At 36.2% G+C, this 22,951-nt stretch overlaps 3 protein-coding genes across 9 annotated transcripts; 2 read left to right on the top strand and 1 right to left on the bottom strand.

Moving 5' to 3' along the window:
* Window positions 1–480: 480 nt before the first annotated feature.
* On the top strand, window positions 481–3,958 carry LOC117912537. Of its 4 annotated transcripts, none has more exons than XM_034827167.1 (5): window positions 481–671; window positions 765–880; window positions 1,885–2,705; window positions 3,106–3,207; window positions 3,505–3,958. In XM_034827167.1, the coding sequence occupies exons 3-5, from the start codon at window positions 1,891–1,893 to the stop codon at window positions 3,659–3,661; spliced, it is 1,074 nt and encodes a 357-aa protein (XP_034683058.1). In that variant the 5' UTR covers window positions 481–671; window positions 765–880; window positions 1,885–1,890; the 3' UTR covers window positions 3,662–3,958. The 4 variants fall into 4 exon arrangements, with proteins under 4 accessions (XP_034683058.1, XP_034683051.1, XP_034683042.1 ...); XM_034827160.1 differs by having other exon boundaries at window positions 1,861–2,705; XM_034827151.1 differs by lacking the exons at window positions 481–671; window positions 765–880 and having other exon boundaries at window positions 895–2,705.
* Window positions 3,959–6,867: 2,909 nt separating this feature from the next.
* Window positions 6,868–11,398, top strand: LOC117921404 (LRR receptor-like serine/threonine-protein kinase RPK2). Its single transcript, XM_034839238.1, has 2 exons — window positions 6,868–10,431; window positions 10,508–11,398. Exon 1 carries the CDS (start codon window positions 7,054–7,056, stop codon window positions 10,414–10,416), a length of 3,363 nt encoding a protein of 1,120 aa, XP_034695129.1. The 5' UTR covers window positions 6,868–7,053; the 3' UTR covers window positions 10,417–10,431; window positions 10,508–11,398.
* Window positions 11,399–12,822: 1,424 nt separating this feature from the next.
* Window positions 12,823–18,893, bottom strand: LOC117921414 (ninja-family protein AFP2-like). 4 transcript variants are annotated; one of them, XM_034839267.1, is made up of 3 exons: window positions 17,865–18,892; window positions 13,913–14,015; window positions 13,491–13,581 (listed from the first exon to the last, which is right to left on the bottom strand). In XM_034839267.1, exons 1-2 carry the CDS (start codon window positions 18,523–18,525, stop codon window positions 13,954–13,956), a joined length of 723 nt encoding a protein of 240 aa, XP_034695158.1. In that variant the 5' UTR covers window positions 18,526–18,892; the 3' UTR covers window positions 13,491–13,581; window positions 13,913–13,953. The 4 variants fall into 4 exon arrangements, with proteins under 4 accessions (XP_034695143.1, XP_034695158.1, XP_034695150.1 ...); XM_034839252.1 differs by lacking the exon at window positions 13,913–14,015 and having other exon boundaries at window positions 12,823–13,581; XM_034839259.1 differs by lacking the exon at window positions 13,491–13,581 and having other exon boundaries at window positions 13,925–14,141; window positions 17,865–18,893.
* Between the last annotated feature and the right edge of the window lie 4,058 nt (window positions 18,894–22,951).

The raw sequence follows: 22,951 nt of genomic DNA, 5'->3' as shown, positions 1-22,951 counted from the left end.
TTTTATTTTACTTCACTTTTTTTTTTTTTTTACTTTTCATCTCCATTTTTTTTCATTGTATTTTTTGGCATATTTTCCGGAAACTAAATTTAGTTTTAGTGTTTATAAAAATTGAAAACATAATTATAAAATTATTCTCACCTTAATTTTATGAAAAAATAGATTCGAGGGTTACATGTAAAATAAAAGAAAAATAGTTTTATATTTGTTTTCCATATATTACCTCCAATTTATTTCTATCATAATGCATTTTTTTGTATTGCTTTTAAAATCCATACTGAAGTTATAGTTAAAATTTAAATTCAGGGCCAATGTCACTAATTTTAACTTCAGTCAATAATACCCCTGGGTGTTAATGAAATTGTCGAGGAGGCCATCTAAACCCCAACCCTAACCTTGTAATTTCAGCCTAAGCATAAAAGAGTAGTTGGGGATGGCGCGAAAGACCACAAAAGTTAGTTATTTTGGGAGCTGAAATTTCCGACGCTGCCGCTATGCCTTCCATCACTATTTGTCCACACAACCCTCACTTCCCCAACATTTTCCATTTCATTTTCTTCCTCCATTTTCGCACATTCTCAATAACCAATTTCAAAATCAATTCAAAAGCTAAATTTAAAACCAAAATTCTTGCGATCTTTTTGAGCCAATCCACGTTTCAATTTTATCAGGTGATCTTGAATTTTAACTTCAGTCAATTTTTATTTGATTTAGTTGACTTTTCCCAGTTGATTAAGGTGTTTTATTTGGTGGGTGATTTGTAGATTGGGGCGGGGCAAAAGGGGGAGCTGGGAATCGCCGGTGCCGCTTCCGGCAGGTGGATTTTAGCGGCTGGAATTGGGGCCTCTTTCGGGGATAGAAGGCCTGGTCTGGGATTCAGGTAAGTGTCTTCACGGTGGTTTTGGGTTGATGATTGTGATGATATTCTTGGGTTTAGCTGATATGTATTGAAAATGAAGAAACAAATTTAGAGAGAATGAATGAAATTAAGCAGAGGAATGCCCAATTTGAAATGAAGGCAAGTGGATTTCTTCTAGAAAGTTCCCGCTTAAGGAATATTGGACTTGAAAGGGAAGGGGAAAGGGATGCTCCACAGCATTTATGAGATTTGTGAAGGGATTTTTATCAATTATTTGTTATGATTTTCAAATAGTCATCTATATGTTTGTTTGTTTTGCTCTGAGAAAATTGTATAGATCTGTGTGGAAATGGGAAGCCGGGTGTTGGCAAATCAGGCATATAATATGCGCATGAGACAGTGCATGGTCTATGGGGGAAAGGTATTGAATTAATTGTACTGGATTAACATATCAAGTCTGAAGGCAGCAACAAGTGGTTTGCAAGCTGTGTATTCTTGCTAAAATAAGTTTGCTTCTCAAGGAAGAGATGGAAAACCTCATTTAGACTGGCATTCTAGGGAGAAATTTTTATGCATAAAGTAGGTAGTGGACCTAGTGGTGCCTTTCATGCACTGATCTTATATAGTTGGAGTTTAGAACTACCTACTGCTAGGTTTCTCTCTCCCAATTCATGAAAGAATTGTATGTCTTTTCAATTAGATATTGCCATATTGTCGGAGCATTACCTTCCCATATGAGGAGAGCTGCCAAATTAAGATTGTTTTTAAGGTTTTTTGTTTCATTTTGTTGATTGGCCAACATTCCCCCCAATCTTAGGCTGTTCCTGCATGTATGCATTATGTGTATTGAAGAATTATAATGTCTTTCCTCAGTCAAGATTCAAGGATCAATATTCACACACGGGAATCTAAATACACACTTTATAACATTGATGCTTCCAATGAGCACTTGGTTAAATTTTAAATCTCATTTATGTTCCTTTTTTTTCTTACATTTCAAGCCTGGATTCCATCAATATCTTCAGCTAGCTATGGACCTGGAACATGGGAGTGGAAGCAGCAAGCATTCAAGAACACATCCAGAGTCTACTGTCAATGAAGCTGATCCATTTGCCCCTGCTGCCATAAAGTTAGGGTCACAATTTTCTACATCTTCATCTTCATCAATCTCTTCATCGGCAGATCTCTTCCAAGTGGATACAAATTTAGTGACTCCTAGCAAAACTAAAAGTGATAAGGATGCGCAACTAGAACTAAAAGATGAAAATGATACAGGGTTTCCTGGTCCTGCATCACCATCACAGGTTTCTGATCTCAGACAAGAGACTTCATTTCACTGCATGTCACCCACGCAATCCCCCCCAGTCCAATCGATGGAAAGGTCAGGAGATGATGAACCGTATAGGATTCCATCTTCTGTGTTTGCCAGAAGTCAATCAACAACTCCATTGGAGTGGAGTGTTGCTTCCAACGAGTCACTGTTCAGCATCCATGTAGGGAACAGTAGTTTCTCCAGAGAGCATATTTTCATGTTGGGTGGAGATCATACCAAGTCTGGAGAACTAACCAAGTCTGGAGAGTTGATTGTGTTCAGCTCGTCTCCACCAGCTCGGTTAGGGGATAATGTCAGTAAGAGTGTAGATACTGGAAAGGACTTAGAAATGACTGCAAAAGCAAATGAGCCCATCAAGGATGATGTACCCATCAAGGATAATGTGCCAGTGCCACCAACTTCAGCTGATCAAAATGTTGAAAAGATAGCTCGACCAGAGGTGCCTTTTAATTCTAGCAGTGTGCGCCGTTCTGATGCGAGTGCAACCAGCTCACGCTCTTTTGCATTTCCAATGTAAGTTAATTTCATTCTCTGTGTAGTTAGAGTAAAACATTTTTTGCATAAAGTTCTTCTCTTCTTGCATTCGTATTCACCTATATGCTAATGGATGGACAAGCATCGAGTAATGTGCATACATGCAAATATATGTATTCTATACTGTCTATCTCATACGTGCACATATGCATTGACACTCGATACATATACATGTATGTCCACAAACCTCTGTTTGTGCCTAGGTGTTACCATGGAAATGCCTCTGTATTTGTGTATTTATCTGTGCATGTAAAGTGGATATGACTATGTTTCTCCACAATAAGAATACATCTATACAATGCATATATATATGCCTAATCTGTATGGAAGTTCCAAACCTAGCACTCTGGATGAGGAATGTACCCTTTGTGTGTTGCAGAAAGAAGAAGTGTGCATGGCCAAGATGCTACTGTTCTAATTGTAGCTGGGCGTTCTGCTACCTTTGGAACTGTAGTGGACACTGTTGTTTTTCGTCCCCCATGTATGCTTCTCTCTCTCTACTATACTGTTAGTCCAGTGTCAAGAATTAATTGAAAATGCATCTCTTTTTGTTCTTTTTCTCTTTCATTTTTTTTTTTTTTTGCATTGATGATGAGTTTCTTTTTATTCATCATTTGTTATTTATTGCCATTTACTTCACATACTTTTTGCATGTTGAGTTTGTCTGTAATTTATTGTCCAATGTGTCACACATATAGCAATATTTACATCTTTTTTTTTTTGGGCTTTGTTCCATTTCTACAAGCAGAATGATTTAATTTGTTTTGGTCAATTACAGTTTGACAGAAGAGGAAAGAAATGTTTCAATCAAGGAGCAACCTGAGAAACAGCTTTCACAGAAGCAACTGCAACCGAGAGCCACTGAAGCGACTTCAAGTGATGCTGCTAGCAGCATTTGGTTGAGTTGTGCTTGTTGTCCATACAAATGCTGTTGAGAGAGTGAATGCTAGAAACCTCTTAGGCCAACTCTTCAAGATGCCTACCTGCCCTGCCCCTTTGGGTTTCACTGGAACTGACGAAAATCACAGGTTGTTGCAAAATGCAAAGGCTCATTGTTTGCAGTCATCCTTTCCCTCTTCTCAATCAAAATGGCGGTTCTCCATCTTGTCCTGGGTTGAGGTCTGTTTTTTTCCCACATTTGTTAATTGCCTATTCCTTTTGGCTATGTTTGATTCCCAGGTAAAAGGAAAGAGAAAGTGAAGGAAAATAAAAAATAGATTTAAAATAAATAAATTATTTTTATATACCATTTCAAACTTTTATTTATTTATTTAACTCTTCTTTATAAAGATTAAATAATTTAAAAATATACAAATCTCTTAATAATTTTAATTATATTTAATTTTCTTTCGTATTTTTTATAAGAAAACCAAACATGAGAAAATCATTTTCCTCAACATTTTTTTTCTTTCCCTAATATTTCCTGGGAACCAAACATAGCCTTTAGCATCATCAAAAAAAGAAAGATGCCAAGGTGGCAACGGTTGAGGAATCTCCACACTTACATCAACATGATGTAGGACAAAGTTAGGAGAACAAAGCTGTAGATGATTCCCATTGTATTGTTTACCTGTACCTGATATTTCACTCCATTTTTTATCTCTGATAGTGCTGTAAATTTGAATATGTTGACACCATACCCTAGTTGTATTAGAATTCTTCCTCGAATCCGTTTTTGTCGCATACTTTTTCTGTTGATTAGCGGCATAATATTACATACTTTCGTGTCATTTTGAGTTGTTAATTATTCCAGATTTGTAGGTCCTTTGATTAGATATGATCCATAAGAATCTCTGCAAAACACCCCTTACAATATTGTTGAAAAGGTCTTGTCTGTGATCCTCTCATGTTACAGCCAAAAATCTATAGATTATCATTCTAAATCAGCATAAAATGATTGGCATACTTTACTAATACTTTGGTATGATGAATCAGGAAGGGGATTCATTTTTTAACAGAAAAAAGATGATCTGAAATTAGCAATCCTGTTGACAAAATCTATCCATCTTAGTCATTCTTTTATTAGAAAAACAACATATAGTTGCATACTAACCTGGATGAGGTCAAACCCCTTGTGTTATTTTCCTCCCTTTTTAATCCAAAATGTTTGTATATCATTAATAATAAGGCTATGTTTGGTTCCCGGAAAATACAAAGGAAAGAAAAAAAATGCTAAGGAAAATGATTTTCTCATGTTTGGTTGTCCTATGAAAAATATCAAAGAAAATCAAATATAATTAAAACTAATTAAAAACTTATGTATTTTTAAATTATTTAATCTTTATATTGATGAGTTAAAATAAATAAAATGAGTTTGAAGTAACAAAAAAAATAATTTATCAACTTTTAATCTATTTTTTTATTTTCCTTCACTTTTTCTTTCCTTCTATTTTTCCTTTGTATTTTCTTTCCCTCGCATTTTCCCTCAAATTTTTCGGGAACCAAACATAGCCTAAAAGTTTGTGAGACTAGGTAAACAAAGCAGATTCCAACTTCCCAGGATTGCTGAAACCATATCCAAATGGTCGCTTGAATTATTTAGAATTTTTATTTACATAATAACGAAGTGGCATCTTTCCAACCTTTTTTTTTCCTTTAAAATATTTTTAAACCAATTTTGTCTATTGAAGGTAATGATTAAGATTAAGCAATAGGAACCCGATCGAGGAGTAAAAATAAGATTGTGTGTCTCTTGAAGGAGCCAATGACTCGTAAGCAGGTGCTCGGTGAAGGGAACCCATTAAAGCTGCAATGAAAAACCAAAAGGAGAGGGGGGCATCAAACCATTTAATGAAAAACTATGGCTTGATAAGAATGGTCTCATTGTTTTGCAACTTGAGAGTGATTAGTTCATTCTCATTTTCTTATGCGTTATCTCATTTCTTGGTGCCAGAGTCGTATTTCTTTAAAAGTTCATTTAATGGTGGAGACAGAGTCAATACACCTCCATAACTTGGATTTTAAGTTGGGTCTGATATCAGTTATACACCTTAACTTTTAGGACACCTCTAGTCAACAAAAGCGACTAGGGTTTTATGAAGCATGGGTCCAATATGCTCCCTATTGAGATTCCCTTTAGACACAACCCACATTGGCCTGTGCCTAAATGGGTGGTCCTGCCCCTCCCTGGACCACAGGAAATAAGTTGACTTGACTTAAGAACGGAGTTGTGCGCACAAAGTCAATATACTGGCCAATTGGATTGATGGAAAATAGAAATGAGATGGAAAATAGGAAATAACAGTAAAAGGCCCCGTTTGTCCTGATTGGAGAGAAAGCCCCATGAAGGTGAGAATGAATTGAATATTTGCATCCCTGTTTGGCCATGAATTATTCTTATTTTCTTGTGGACATGGGGTATTCTAGGGTTTATCTTTATTTTCTTGTGGAAATAAAACTTCCAAACCTCTTTTCCACATGACTTGGCAAGTGGGTAGTCACTTTCCCTTTTCTTTTTTTTGTTTGATTTTGATTTTCCTTATCTTGATGGGTGTAGTCAATTTTTCATTTATAAGCATTAAAATATAAAAACAAAAATAAAAATTTGGGTGCTCCTTAAAATCTAATTTCCAAGTAGATTTTATGATGAATTTGATTTAAGCTCCATTTAAGTCATAAAAGTATTAAGATTTTTTTTTAAAAAAAATAACTTTTTAAAATAAAATAAACTACCCATCTATATATGGAAATTTTAATTTTAGAGAGAAATTTCCTTAAATCACAGAATTTGCCACCTAATTTACTAAAAATTATTTAAAATAACTTTAGAAAGCACCCAAATTAAATGACTTAAATAAATCCATAATATTAATCTGCCAAACCACTTAAATGTAGAATGAAATATGGAATTAGGTAAAAACAAATACCATAAAATACAAAAGTAATGAAATACAAAGCAAAGCAAAAACCAATTTGAAAACGTGGCAAGCTCTATGCTCACATGTGAGAAAAGTAACGGATCTATGCATGCAGAGATGACCGGATGACAGCCATTATCCGGTAGGTGTGATGGGGAGGTGTCTGTCGTTGACGGACCCATTCATTTATTGACCGGCACGCGGACCACCATGTCACCGGCAAAGTCCACGTGGACCCCACACGTTGTAGAGAGGCCAAAAATAAAAAAAACTACACTTCTACTCAAAAAACGCACGACTCTAACCCCGAAGGCTGCTGCTTCTTCCTCGCTTCTTCTCAGCCTATGAAGAGGAAAAACCCTAATCAAAACGCGTCTTTTTGAAAGCTACAGGTTTTTCTTCTTCTGGAGGAGGGGATTTGGGGTTTGTTAGGTGAGTTAAGAGGTTTTTTTGGAGGGTTTTCAGGCAAAATGAGATGGGATTGTGGCTTTTGTAAAACCCTAGCTTGGTTGGATCTGTTGTTTCTCTTCTGCGTTTTTCTTTCGGTTTATGGAAGGGTGTTTTCGGGGGAAGTAGTTTCCGAGAGGGAGATTCTTCTCGAATTCAAGAGCTCAGTGTCTGATCCGTATGGGGTTCTGTCCAGCTGGAGCTCAGAGAACTTGGATCACTGTTCTTGGGCCGGCATCTCCTGCGACTCCAATTCTAGGGTTTCTTCGTTGAAAATCACTGGCGGCGGAGGTAAGTCTGGAGCTTTTTCTTGTTCAAAGTTTTCGCAGTTTCCGTTTCATGGTTTTGGAATCAGAAGGGATTGTTTTAATGGGAGTGGGAGGTTGGTCGGAGAACTGTCTCCGGTGGTCTCGAAACTCACTGAACTTAGGATTTTTTCGCTTCCTTTTCATGAATTTAGTGGTGAAATTCCTAATGAAATATGGGGTTTAGAAAAGTTAGAGGTACTTGATCTTGAGGGCAATGCATTTACCGGAAATTTGCCTGGCGAATTCTCTGGTTTGAGGAAATTGCAGGTGTTAAACCTTGGATTTAATATAATTGCTGGGGAGATTCCGTTTTCACTGTCAAATTGTGTTAATTTGCGGATTTTGAATTTAGCTGGGAATGAAGTGAACGGAAGAATTCCAGGGTTTATTGGTAGTTTTCCCAAGTTACAGGGGCTTTATTTGTCTCACAATGGAATGATTGGAACAGTTCCGGTTGAGATTGGAAATAATTGTTGGAATCTTGAGCATATTGATTTGTCAGGTAATTTCCTAGTTGGTGTTATTCCACAGAGCTTGGGGAATTGTAGACGGTTACGAACACTTTTGTTGTTCTCAAATAAGTTTGATGATGTCATTCCTCGTGAGCTCGGTCATCTGCGGAAGCTTGAGGTTCTAGATTTGTCGAGAAACAGTCTTAGTGGTCCCATCCCTTCTGAGCTTGGAGATTGTGTTGAGCTGTCAATTCTTGTCCTTACGAATCTGTTTGATCCACTTCCAACTGATAGGAGTCTACGTGGAAAGCTGGTAAGTGATACCGCTGATGATAAAAATCATTTCCAAGGTTCCATTCCTATGGAAATTACAACCCTTCCAAAGCTAAGACTACTGTGGGCGCCTAGGGCAACACTTGAAGGCAAGTTTCCCAGCAATTGGGGCACTTGCAGCAGCTTGGAAATGGTAAGCTTGGCCCAAAACCATTTCACAGGGGCAATCACTGGAGTGTTTGCCAGCTGTAAGAACCTACATTTTCTGGATTTGAGTTCAAACAGGCTGACTGGCGAGCTTGATGAGAAACTTCCTGTTCCATGCATGAACGTCTTTGATGTTAGTGGGAACTTCATGTCAGGTCCCATCCCCTATTTTAATCACCATGACTGCCTCCACATGGCCTCATGGAAGTTAAGTTTCATGGAGCGGTACAACCCATCCTTGGGGTACTTATCATTTTTCACAGATAAGACTCGTTTTGAAACCTCTTTACCATTTTCTGATGCTAGTCTTGCTGTGATCCATAATTTTGGTCAGAATCAGTTCACTGGTCAGATACCATTGCAACATATTTCACTGCAAAGATTGAGGAAGCAGACTGAATACGCGTTTCTTGCTGGTGGGAATAGACTCTTTGGATCTTTTCCTGGAAACTTCTTTGGACAATGCAACAGATTGAATGGATTGCTCGTTAATGTCAGCGACAACAGGATATCTGGTGTGTTAGAGACTGGTACAATGTGCAGATCTCTTAAGTTTTTGGATGTCTCTAAGAACCAGATTTCCGGTTCAATACCTCGAGGTCTTGGAGATTTGCAATCTCTCATTGTTCTTGATTTGAGTGGGAACAAATTGCAAGGTCAGATTCCTGTGGAGCTTGGCCAGCTGAAGTATCTTAAGTATCTGTCTTTGGCTGGTAACAACCTTACTGGTGGCATCCCTTCTAGTTTCAAACATGTACGCTCTCTTGAGGTGTTAGAACTTTCTTCAAACTCTCTGTCTGGTGAGATTCCACAAGGTCTTGTAGAGTTGAGAAACCTAACTGTTCTTCTGCTCAACAACAATGAACTCTCGGGACCGATTCTCTCTGATTTGACTCAAGTGAAATCACTCTCTGCATTTAATGCATCCTTTAATGACTTGTCTGGACGATCACAGTTGGACAACAATGTGATGCTTGGAAGTCCTTCTCATCATTCTGGCCACAGGCATTTCCTAGCTGAGCAGTCTTTGGATCATTCAAAGAGCAATGGGAGTTCAGCCACTCCATTACAAAGTTCTTCTGAAGATGATGATGATGGGCTCAGTTCTATTGAGATTGCATCCATAATTTCTGCATCTGCTATTTTTTCTGTTCTTGTGGCTTTGCTCGTTCTCTTCTTTTACACGAGAAAATGGATCCCCAAGTCCCGGGTTCAGGGTTCTGAGACAAGGGAAATTACAGTTTTCACTGATATTGGTGTTCCATTGACATTTGAGAATATAGCTTGGGCAACTGGGAATTTCAACGCCAGCAACTGCATTGGGAATGGAGGTTTTGGCGCCACTTATAAGGCTGAGATTTCACCAGGAGCCCTAGTGGCTGTGAAGAGACTGGCTGTTGGGAGGTTCACTCAAGGTGTTCAGCAGTTTCATGCAGAGGTTAAAACCCTTGGAAGGATTCGACACCCAAATCTCGTAACTTTAATAGGTTACCATGCTAGTAAAACAGAGATGTTCCTGATATACAATTATTTGCCTGGTGGTAATTTGGAAAATTTTATCCAGGAAAGATCTGCAACAGCTGTTAATTGGAAGATTCTTCACAAGATTGCTTTGCATATAGCCAGTGCACTTGCATATCTGCATGACCAATGTAGTCCACGGGTCCTCCACCGTGATGTCAAGCCTAGTAATATCTTGTTGGATAATGACTTTAATGCTTATTTGTCAGACTTTGGATTATCTAGGCTATTGGGGACTTCTGAAACACATGCAACAACTGGTGTGGCAGGAACATTTGGGTATGTAGCTCCAGAATATGCTATGACTTGTCGTGTGTCCGAGAAGGCTGATGTTTACAGCTATGGTGTAGTGCTCCTTGAGCTGATTTCAGATAAGAAAGCATTGGACCCTTCATTTTCTTCACATGCAAATGGCTTCAACATTGTTTCATGGGCATGCATGCTATTGCGGCAGGGTCAGGCGAAGGATGTTTTCAATGAAAGGCTATGGGATTCAGGTCCTCATGATAACCTGGTAGATGTACTTCATTTGGCTGTTATGTGCACTGTTGAGTCATTCTCCATCAGGCCAACCATGAAGCGGGTAGTGCAACGGTTGAAACAACTGCAGCCGCCCTCAAACTAGCAATAGAAAAGATCTGTAAGTTGCATAGATGCCATATTGGTTGCAGTTTCCATAATAATATGCCATCCACCATTTTCTGTTCTTGCATCAGGACAACTTATGGATGAATCTGCAGAAGAATGCAGATGATATTCATCCTCAGTGCTGAGCAATTTTCAGAACCTCCTTTCATTGTACATGTACCTCTGTTCATTTTGCATCTCAAATATAGATCAAAGCATTCAGAGAATCACCAGTACTATGATGTCTAACCAATGAAGATAAGGTTTGAACGTAGAAGTAACACAATTTCCCTGAGATTGCTGTGTGGCAACCTAGTTGTCCTTGCCATTTTGCAGTAATGCAGCATTGTCACATGTATGCCCTTGAGAATGCAACAGAACAATTTTATTCACGTCTCTGTTCATTCACAAACTCTCTTTTGAGGAATTCACTACCAAACTTTATGTGGGGTTTGTGGATGGATATTTTCCCAAAAGTAATGATCCATTTCTTGATGGTTCTGATATGGGCCTCTTCTGGACAAAACTGAAAATCTGATCAGACCATGAAATTGTTAATAGCTTATCTTGTGATATTCTCAGAGCTGCAGATATAGACGATGACTAAATGCAGGTTTACTTTCATCCATGGGTCACTCTCTCAGGTACAAACTATTTTTCAGATCATGTGGTAGTCTTGTTAGTTTGATTGGAGGAGTCAGCTGTGTTGAACATCCTACCCTTTTCCTTTGTTGTGTTCTTGTACTGCTTACTGTCCATAGCTTGCTTTTGTAAGGTTGTCCTCAGCTTCTTGTTTCCTGCTCTGTGTTTTCTTGAAAGAGGGTGTGGGTATTAGACAAATATGGAGCCATTCTAGTATAGCTGTGGCCTCATTCACCAATATTAATATCTCCATAGTGGTGGGTCTGTGGTTCATGTGAGAATAGGAAAATGCTATCGCGTATTTAATTTGTGCAATACCAAAGTTCTAATCTGGATCATTTTAAGTGCGACTAATTTTGGACTGGCGAATGAAGGTATGTAGAAATAAGATTCACATACCAAAAAAATAGGATCAAGAATTTATGAGAAATTGAAAAAAAAAAAGAAAAAAGAAAAAAGAAAAGAAAAGGTAAGAAGTATAAAAATGTTAATTATACTATGTTACCAAACTTTAGAAGGTATTTTAAAAGACATTAATTACGTACATAATATAAATATATTCATTGATAAAAATTGGAAATTGAAACTCCATTCTATATCTTCCCATTTTAATGCACAATAGTTGAAGAAAAAAAAATTAGTCACATTAAAACATTAACAATATTGTATACAGACATTTCATAAATGTTGGTATATAAACTAAGTTAGTAATTGAATGTAAATCAAAAAATCATTTTTAAATTGTAATAATAAATATTTATTTTTACAAATACTTTTCAATTAAAAAAAATGGTTTCAATCTTCTTAAAATCACCATCAAACATGATCTTAGAAAGAAATAAAAAATAAAAAATCAAACATGGCAAAATAAATGTGAGAGGATGTGAGGAGATGTAGACCCTTTCTTCATTCTTCATTTGCCCATCTTTGAAAGTTTGAAGGGGTCAAGTCAATTGCTTTTATAATTCCACCATTTTTAGAACTCATGACTCAAACGCTTGCTTAATGCTTCTCCTTTTTGGTGGGCTTCTCCTTTTTGGTGGACTTCCCCCATAAAAACTTGGGGGTTGGATGGAATCATGGAAGTGGTCATTTGTGGTTTCCCCTAACCTAAGTTCTTCATATTAATTAATATCCGGTACTCTTTGAAGTAATTTGTTACTGGTATATTGACCAATTATACTACTAAATACTAATTTACTTATACATATATTATCTAAAAACATTAGTTTAGTATATGCATATTATGTATTATTTTATTCGTAATCAATGATAAACCTTTTTTTTTATTTTTTTATCTGAAATTTAAATGACAGAACCCCACCTGTGACCTGTGACAATCTGTAACCCAGGTTTGTTGAAGAGCACATTTAGGGTTGCATCTACTTTCTCTAATTTACTCTTAGTACTTTAAGTTATGGTTGAGTAATGTTTGATATTATATTAAACTATCAATTTGTTGACAAGGTAAAAATAAATAAATAAATAATAAAAATAAAAAGAGAAAATGAGGAGCAAACTTTAAACAAGAGGATGGCAATTAAATGACCCATTTCAAATAAAGATATTTTCATTATTAGCAAAGTAATGACCTCATAGAAGATAGAAGAAGAGCTTTACATCTCCAAAGTCCCCATACAACAACCCAAACATTTATATCATACTCTCAAACACTCTTTTCATGTGCAATTTTATACCCACATGTGAAAAGGCAAACAATTCTAGCTCTAGCTCAATTAATTAATGAAATAAACATGTACAATAAAATTTGAATTAATGACCTTCTTCTAAATGAGACTCCAATACTAGGATCTGGATTCATAATGCACATCATGCTCTACAACAAAAATAAAATAAAATGAAACAAGAACAATGAACATAACCTTCAAAAAGTACAGTTGAAATCTTTTCCTTTCACCATCAGAAGCAGTTGACTCAAAACATAAGAAGTTACCTATCAAGAGAAAAGGAGGAATAAATAAATAAAAGAAGCTATAGTTGTTTATGAATATTCACTTTTGCTTTTTCCCCCTCATTTTTTTTCCTTTTTTTTTTAACCTCCCAGCCTTTGAAGGGATGATGATATTTGGAAACCAGCATTATAAGAAGGAAGCAGAGGAGGGGTTTACAACTATATGCCTAAGTGGGTGGGCAACATCACCCCCACCAGCATGCTTCACAAACTCTGCTGGGGACAGAAAGCTACCATGGCATACACACATTATTCTCACCTCCTCCCCCTTTCCATACTTATATAGAATTCCTTCTATTCTTCTTCCATTTGGACCGTCTCCCCTTGTAAAAACACAAGGCATATCCCCCATAAAATTCATCCCACTTCCCCTCCCTCTATTTTCTGATAAACCAGGATTCCTAGATGGATTCTCCATCTCAGCTCCAGAAGTTCTGCCTGTACCTTCATTTGGCTTTGTCCTGGAAGAACCTGAGGCCTCCTGAATGCTTTGCTCTTCCAATGACTGATTGCAAGCAAGGCTTCTCGCTTCGCCACAGCTGCTGTACCCTGTGGTGTAAACGAAAAACTATTAAGCAAAATAGCGGGTTTAAACTAAAGAAACTAGCTGTTTTCATTTTGGTTTGTCATTAGCTATCTGGTTCAGATAAGTATCCAGATTCAAAATGATTACAAAAATTATCAAATCAAATTCAGTTATAACGCAATCCAGTCCGCTGATTTATATTACATAGTCATAGATCTTTTATGCCTAAATCCATTGCCCAACATATATACCGGAAATAAGTAGATATCTTAATTTCATCCAAATTTGGTATCTTCTCTGTGGAAATACACGATATCCAGTCCTTCATTCCAAACTTTATTTCCAGGAAATCACCTCTAAGAATGATGCCAAACCAATTGTATGGTAATCAGGTCTCACAATTGTAAGGTTTTGGTGAAACCCTCAAGCCTCAGGAATATCTCATGCCTTCTCATTCCTGCTACAACATAATTGTAAAGAAATGCGGAGATTAACTCCATGGTAAATCATGCCACAGAGGCTACAGAGCACGCATACATGCACCAGTCTGCCAGCCTAGAAGCTACATGCTGAGAAGCAATGCCTGCCAATCTCCATGAGAAATATAGAGAGAATTTTCACAAATAAAACAAATAAAGCAAAATAAAGAAAAAAGAAATATAAAAAGATGGAGACAAGCAACCACAATGCGATAAATTATTGTGGAATGCCCACAGTGAAGCAAAAGCCGCAAGCCACCGTGAAGTGACCCACCAAACAACAGAAGGAAAGTGTACCAGAGGTTCTGCAGAAATCTGACTGGAGGTTCTATGGCAAGGAATTATACAAGAACAAGGAGTAACTTGTATATTTCTTTCCTGCCCACAAAAATGTCAAGAATGTTCTTCAGATTTGTACAGGCTGTGATTCAAGATCAAATCGGTAGTTACAGTCCCACTTTCAGAGAGAAGAAAGTGAGAAGGTGGCTAAACCCAGACCCTTGTGTTTTCTTCTCCAACCCCACAAGCTCTAATTTAGTGATTCCGATTAATTTGCCCAAAAACACCTATTTCATATAGTTAAAATGAGCCGTCTAATTTGCTCCCATATATGCCTTAGACAAGGCCAAAATTTAACACGTTGAATATAGTAGTAGTTCAGCTCCAAACGGGGCACAATGCTAACAGCAAAAGAAAGAACATACAAAGCACTTTGGGCCCTTGCAATGCCCATTACAAACATGACTCATTCTCCACTTCATGCCCTAGGCTTAATACCTTAATCTAGTTCATGATACTAATATTTTTTTAGTATCGAGCAGTCAAAACATGAAGCAACTAAGATGCACCAGTACAAAACATGAATCAAAAAAGATATTAAGCATGCAAGACTCATTAATGTTCTGGTTGTTCTTGTAGCCTGCAGAACTGGTGTGGGTTCATGGAAGTTCGTTTTAACACATGGTTTAGACAGGTTTGCTTTTTTCCTTCCCATATATGGGGAAGTTTTTTGTTCAGTAAGGGTGTTGGAACTTGAAATATTTGTTTTGAAATTTGAATGCAATTGCCACAGGAAATAATAATAAAAGAATCAAGTATAGAATATTTCATATGGTTTTAACTCATCACTATGCAATACACAAACCCGCTACTCCTAGCAAGCGCCCCCCCCCCCCCAACCCACCACCAAAGAAAGAAAAGGATATATATATATATATATATATAGAGAGAGAGAGAGAGAGAGAGAGTGAGTTAAATATATTAGAGAAGGGTAGGGAATATTTCTAGATCACCATATAAAGAAATGGGGATGATGGTGTTTGACCATATCGAGGGGGAAGAACACCCTTCTACGTCTCCAAATTCAACATTTAATATCATAGTTTCTAATTTATAGAAAAATAAAAAAATCTTACAAAAACATACTATTTTTCATTGGAAACGTATGGAAACCCAATGGTTTTACATATTCACCCAGGGTGACTGGCCTTCCCAATTTCCTTAAATATATTTTTTTTCCAAATTTTCAGCTGAATCAATTCACCACAAAACAAGGCAGCTAAACTTTCCAACTTTTGGCCAAAATATTTCTCATTCCTATCGCCGCAATAGGGGCACCAACTTGGGATCTGAATTCAGCTGATTAATTGCTACTTTCCAGGAAGACCATACAACAGGCACCAGGTCTTCCATGAATAGCACATAAGGAATGTTTTAACAGGTAAACAATTAAGATACGTGGAACTATTTAAAGTCTGCAAATTAGGAATAGTTCCAGGGATGATAAACAAGGGAAATTAACCATTGAAAAAGTCTTGAGAACTGGAAAGCTTGTGTGAGCAGAAGGCCAAAACAAGCAAAAGAAAATAGCAAAAACTACATGGTGTGTGTAATTTAATGCAAGCTGGCTTCCAAATACTGTTAAATACATATTAATGCAAAAATTTTCAGCAGGCTAACATAAGTTAGTTGAGGAACAGGAGCATCTGGAAAAGATTCTGGTGGTTCAACTAAATGGATGAAAGAGTAAACGTATTTATACAAGTAACAGAGAGAATCCACTATTCTATATGTATATATATATATTTCAATCACACTATTATTGATGCAACACGTGGCCTCTCGGGAATTTACAGGTTTAACTTCAATCTTCTTATTTAGACTATAATCCTTACAGTGTTTATCTAATATGCTCCACCACATTACCTGTTCTGGAAGTTAGTCTTTTACCAATCATAATTTATTTATTTTTTCAAGCTCCAGGCCAGCTTTTTTTAGTTACATGCTATAGATTTTTTAATCACAATTATGCCAATTCTTCAAAAAGTTAGCACAGCATCAGTAAAAAAGTTCTCCAACTGTTGTTCTATCCTAGAATTTATCAAATTATCATCTTTTCAATGAATACAGCTAAGGTTGCAACTTGGCCGGTCCGTCGAGTTGATGTCTAATTCAAACCTAACCCAAATTAAGAAATAATCAATTTGAGCACAACTTAACTTCAACTCTAATGAAGTACTCAACCCAACCTTATTTCTTTAAGCTCAAGTTGAGTTTAGATTGGTCAAGTTAAACTCAGGTTGTTTAGGTTGATTGGGTTGCATAATCAAAATCCATCTATAATGTTTTTTAAAAAACTTTTTTCTATATATTTATATGAAAATTTAAATGGTTGATTCGACAAAATTTCAATATAGCAACAAAAAATAAAAATAAATTTATATGTCGATTTAAAAAATAAAAATAAAAATATTTAATATGATATAATTTGATATATATTTTCTTTTAAATCTAATATGAAAATGAATATTATTATATAAAATAATATACATTATAAACATTATATAAATGTTAAATCAGATTTGAGTTAGATTTGGGTTGTCCAAATCTTGGCCCAAGCCCAATCCAAGTTCAGCTCAAGGCCTAAAAAATCTAACCCAAACCGAACCCTAGTATTGAAAATGATTGTTCAAGTGCGCCCAAATGTGGGATTGGGTTGGATTAACCCACCCAAGTTGCACCCGTAAATATAACATCCTCCTTCCTTATACTTCCTGTAGGCCTACCATTTTAGGCATCCCATGTAAGAAGTGGAAAATAGAGATCTTCTGAAACTAATCATGTATAACCATAGTGTATAAAATCTAGACTTGAATGCTTTCTGTTCAACATAGAAGAAAACACCTAGACTTCATACAGTAATTAGGCACCCCATGTAAGAAGTGGAAAATGGAGATCTTCTGAACCTAATCATGTATAACCATAGTATATAAAATCTAGACTTATATGCTTTCTGTTCAAGATAGAAGAAAACACCTAGACTTCATACAGCAATGAAGAAGCATACAACAGAATCCCCTAATCTTTAACCGAGAAAGTATAAGAAACGACACATAAATCAAATTACAACATGGATTAAGAACAACGATGCTGATGATAGAAGTACACACACCAATAAAACTGAAAGTAGTGATATGAAACAATGAACAGAGACCAGAATTCATGTGAATTCATGTCAACCGTGCCCTAAGGAAAACCTGAAAAGAAAATGCCAGTAATTTAACTGGGTTGTCAAGTGAGGACATGGAGAAGAAACTATAACAGTTAATAGACATAGAAGACATATAATCACAAATCAATAGAGGGGAATGTGAAATTTGAGTCACCATTCCAATGAAGCAAACACCCAATTCCCAAAACTACCATACAATAAAAGAAGGAACGTGAGATCTTTACAGCAACATATATATAATACCTAACGAATAAATGTAGTAGAAGCAAACTCAGTTCAATCAAAATCCGCGAAAGAGAGAATCAAAATGCAGTACCTTGAAGAGGCTTGCTCTCCAATTCCGACATGCTTGAAGAGCTCCCCCCTTGGGATTCTGCCGAGCCCTGGGAAGTCTGCTGCACGAAGTTTTGTAAACTACCACTACCCTTCCCTTTCGCAGCAGCAGCCGCCGCCGCCCAAGTGGGGAACCCAAATGCAGCAGCCGACCTATTGGCGGCCACATAGTGATGTGCTTTCTCAATGTTTGATCTGAAACCCACAATTGGGCTATCTAAATCGCGCTTTTCATCCTCGACACAGCCCTCCTTATTCCTCTGCTTCTCGGAGCGCCTCCTCTTGGCCTCCATCCGCCTCAGTGTCTGCAACTCCTTCCTCTTCCTCCACTCTTCTTGGGTCTCAGTCGGAAGTGAAGAAGTCCTCATCAGACTAGAGTACGAAACAGCGGGAGTCACCAGCGCATCCTCGTCCCTCGTTATCCCTATCGAACCAGCAATTGAAGACGACCTCATTAGCTTCTTCTCGCTCTTGTCCACTCCGAATCTCCCACCCAGTGACAGCCCAAGATTCAGCTCTATCTCTTCTGGGTCATCCTCTCCCTTCACCATGGACGCGTACTGCGACTGCTCTCCACTGTTCCCCATCAACCTCTGCAACAGATCTCTCGGGTTCTTCTCCATCCTCAAACCAAAATGCTCCATCCCTCTCCTGCTCTCTCCATCAGCTCCACCAACACCATCCTCACAAACCAAAACCAGCAAAACCAACTACTGTATTCGCTGGTGCGTGAACTCCACGATCCGATTCACACAACCCCATATGCACCAAACATCCCAAGACTCAACCCAAAATCCCAAATCGCAATTCGCCCACACAACACAAAAACAAAAATAAAAACAAAAACATGTTTCTGTTATCAGATCCTCTTCAGTTCACAAGAAAAAAACACTGAACCAATGAAGCAAACAAGAAAGAACACACATAGAGGGAAAACAGTGAGATTACTAAGCAGACAACCCAAAAATAAAAATAAAATAAAAATAAAAATAAAAAATAAGAATTGAAAACAGGAACAGAAAAAACAAAGAAAACGGGAGGAGGAGGAGGAAAGCCTTTTTATTTATTTTTCTTTATTTTTAAATAATGAAAGTGGTGGTGGAATACCAAGAATGCCCTTGAGGTGGACTAACAAAGTACGTGGAAAGGACAGGTGGCGATCATGCGGGGCTCTGAGAGTGACACGTGGACAGACCTTGAAAAACCTTTTACGGGAGCGACGTCTTTTTGGCGTCTCCAGCGATGAGTTCAAAAAGTGGGAGGCGAGTCTCTGCGCGGACACGTGTCAACAACGGAATTAGGAGGCCGGTACGGCCACGTGTCGTTTCAAAATTCGCCTTCTCAAAAGGTCGGATGTCGCTGTTCTTCCTTCCTCTTTCTCCATTTCGCTCCCCTGTGGACGCGTGCTTTTACCGTTGCTTCCAGCTCCCACGTGTTCTTCTATGATTGGAGAAATTCTAATATTTTCCCCGTTAAAAATGTTATCAATACTATAGGTACTCTTTGATTTTATTTTAACTTTTAGACGCTAAATTAACCCTCCAACTAAAGTTATGGCTTTTAAATTGCAAGAAAAATTATAATATAAATAGAATGAAAATTTTATTAAAAATTAATATTATATATTTATTAAAAACTTCACTTTAATGTCATGGTGAAATGGGTGTGATGAGAAGTGGGAGCCCACCAAATTAGTTATTTGCTTTTAATTCAAGCAATAAAAATAATAGAATACTAAAATTTGGTGAGATGAAATCACTCAATCAGATTGGAGAAAACACTCTTGGCCGTCGGTTGTATCGACCATCTAGAACACATCACTAGGGTTAGGTGGCTGTACCAGATTTGACCCTGGTCAAGCAAAAAACGGAACGGAGTCACCGAGGAAACCGTAAACTCGGCGAGGAGAGACTGCACAACGCACGTGGTCCCCTCGTCACGGCTGAAATTTTAAAACTATTCAAAAAAGATAAAGAGAAAAAGGGGGTCCACCGAAGCCAAGTTGCACTTTTTCTAAAATAAAAAAATGAATAAAATGTAAAAAAGGCAAAGGAAGGGGAAGGGATCGAAGCAACGGTGTAGAGATGTAAAAGCCACGTGTCGAAAAGAATACGAGGTACACGTGTCGAATGAAAGAGGGTCCCCACATTTTAATAATAAGGAGGATAAGCGGTGAGGTTAGTGACTGCTCTGGATTTTTCTTTTTCTTTTTGCCCTTTAAGCTGAGCTCGATGACGTCATAGACCATGACGTGTCACGCACTCTCCCTTAGATTAGAATTTAGTTAGTTATTAAGCGAAAAAATTGTAAAGGTGTTTTGATTTTTATTTTTTTATCCTTTTTGGAGTAAATTATGGTCCTTTCTCCAAAAACTAACTACATATATATATATATTTGAAAATTCGGGAATTATTTTTTAAAAAAATAAAAGCAATTTTAAAGAATTTGTTTATAAAATCATTTTTTTTAATATTCAATTACCATATAAAAATATAAAAAATTATTATGATAATTTTTATATTTTTAAAAATAAAATGGAATAAAAAAATAAGATCATTAAAATTAATTAATTAATTATAATTTTATTTTATTATTTTACTTTTTGTATGGAGATGGTCAGAGATTTTATTAATAAAGTTTATATATATATATGAGGGCAAAATTAGGAGAAATATAGAAAATATCAATAAATTCATAGAGATATAGATGGTAGTGGTCAACTTTAAGGTGAATGAATTTTTTTAATCAAGGTCAACTAATACACAGATTTTGAAATATTTTTTTGGGGTATTTTCAACCTTCCCTACATGTTATTTTTTAGAACTTTATGAGTTATTTAAAAAAAAAATAGAGATTTGAAAAATAATTAAAAATATAAAAAATATTTTTAATTTTTTTGTATTATACATAAAGACATCACATTTTCACAAAGATCAAGTTGAGAAGAATGTTTCATATTTGAGTTTTAGACATAAGGGTGTTCATGAAAAATTGTTTTAGAAAAGGCTACTATGGATTTTACATTTGCAATGAATAAAATTATTAAAAAGAAAAAAAAATATTCAAGTATAAATAAACAAGATCAAAATATTAAAAATAATAATAATGAAGAATTTAAGTCTGAAGAAATGAGACTTGGATTTGAAGAAATAGAAGCTAATAGAATCTATTTTGGCTATATGACTTTTATTTTTAATAATTCTTTCCAATACCATAAGAAAAGTCATTAAATTTTTTAAAAAATAAATAAATAAATAAACCATAAGTAACAATCAAATAAGAATATGTAGATAATAATTATAATCAACAATTTATATGATATTGGATTTTGGGTTGTGTGAGTGAAGCAGAAGGATTTTAGAATGCCTTTATTTGATAATTTAGGACTTGTAAAAGCACTTTTAGTTTGTATTATCTTCATTGACAACGGTTTTAAAAAAAAAACATTTTTTGGATTATATTTGTTGATAACATTTTTATGAAGAAATAATTAGTATTTGAATATAAATCAATTTCATACTTTCCTAAATGCCTAATGACCCCATGAACTATCCACCTACATCAAGGTGAACTACTTTGCATCCTAAATTATGTCAATCTAAGGATCAAGTTAATAAAAGTACTAACATCCACTAACTTTTTATAAATGTTGTTCATAACCACCATTGCTTAAATTGTTATGATTTTTCAGGTGGCATGTAACACATGTATGGGATTTTTATTGGTTGAAAAATAACTTTTTTGAATGGTGATTATTAATTATTGGACATGTTTTCTATGATGGTTAATTGTAATACTTTATAGGAATAATCATTGTGTTTTATCAACACCTTTTGCTTCAATGGCACGATCGGCTTCGAGGGATTGATCACTTGGGTCAAGTAACTGTGTCTAAACAGAAGCATCCAACATCTTTTATGGTTTCCCATCATCCACAAAATCTCTTGGATTATCCTATCAACATTTATTATTATTTGCAAAGTTTGAACTAATTAGTTCATACGTTGTTGGGTTAGATTTGGATCTATAAACCTTATCCACCTAGTAGGACACAAGGCCATAAATACCCACCTTGGTTAGTCTATGAAGTTAGATGACTTCTAACACTAAGGTGACTCTATGTAATATACTATATTCTACGAGTGTTTTGATCTTTTCAACGATCAAAGTACACACATTAGTGTTCGAGTATAATGTCATAGACTTTTTAATGACTAAATTGTCTTGAATCTCAAATCTTCCAATGACAACAATTCTTGTCCAATCATAATGGAACAAGTTTTCTATTAGTATAGGTCATTTTAGCACTACATCAAAATCAAAAGACTATTTTAAGAATGGTTTTAGTGATAACGTATATAGTTGAAAAAGATTTTAAGAGGTGTATAAAACTTTGTTTAAATACCTGATTTTAATGATAAAAACGATTTGAAGCGATGGAAAAGGACTCTAACCTAATGTGAAGTGTTGTCAAAAACACAAACTTGGTTTTACATTCATGGTGTTTGTGTAAAGAGGAATGAGAGGAAGGTGGAAGGAGTAGTGATTAGAAAAGGGGAAGGGATGTAGGGAGAGCCACGTGTTGCGATATTCTTTATTAGTTAGGTGGTGGCAGGACCCACACTTAAGAATGAAGAAGAATACTATGGATAAAGAGGGGGGAAAAAAGAAAAAACGGAAAAAAAAAAAATGGGGGGTGGGGAGGAGGGGGACAAAAAGAAAAGGGAAGATCTGGTAGGATGATTTGGTTGGACACGTCATTGATGTTTGACATGGATTTGAAAGATTCTCCGACACTGCCTCACGCCACGTGTTTGTTTTGATTTTGAATTTAGAAAGGACAATTATTGAATGTTGCCCCCATCTATCTCCTCTTTGATGCGACAATTCATGCTCGCTTAGGTGTCACCCTTCCCTTAAGCCTCCTCCTTTTCCTTGTGCTTTTCCATTTTATTTTTAATGAGATTTTATTTTTACTGTTAAGGGGAATACTCTGCTACTATTAAATAAAAATACTTAAATATATATATATATATATATATATAAATGATGACGACGACACCGATACCT

Source organism: Vitis riparia, chromosome 1 (assembly GCF_004353265.1).
Source record: "Vitis riparia cultivar Riparia Gloire de Montpellier isolate 1030 chromosome 1, EGFV_Vit.rip_1.0, whole genome shotgun sequence".
NCBI classification, from domain to species: domain Eukaryota; kingdom Viridiplantae; phylum Streptophyta; class Magnoliopsida; order Vitales; family Vitaceae; genus Vitis; species Vitis riparia.
Note: the sequence above shows the minus strand (reverse complement) of the source record. Positions and strands in the feature narration are given on the sequence as shown.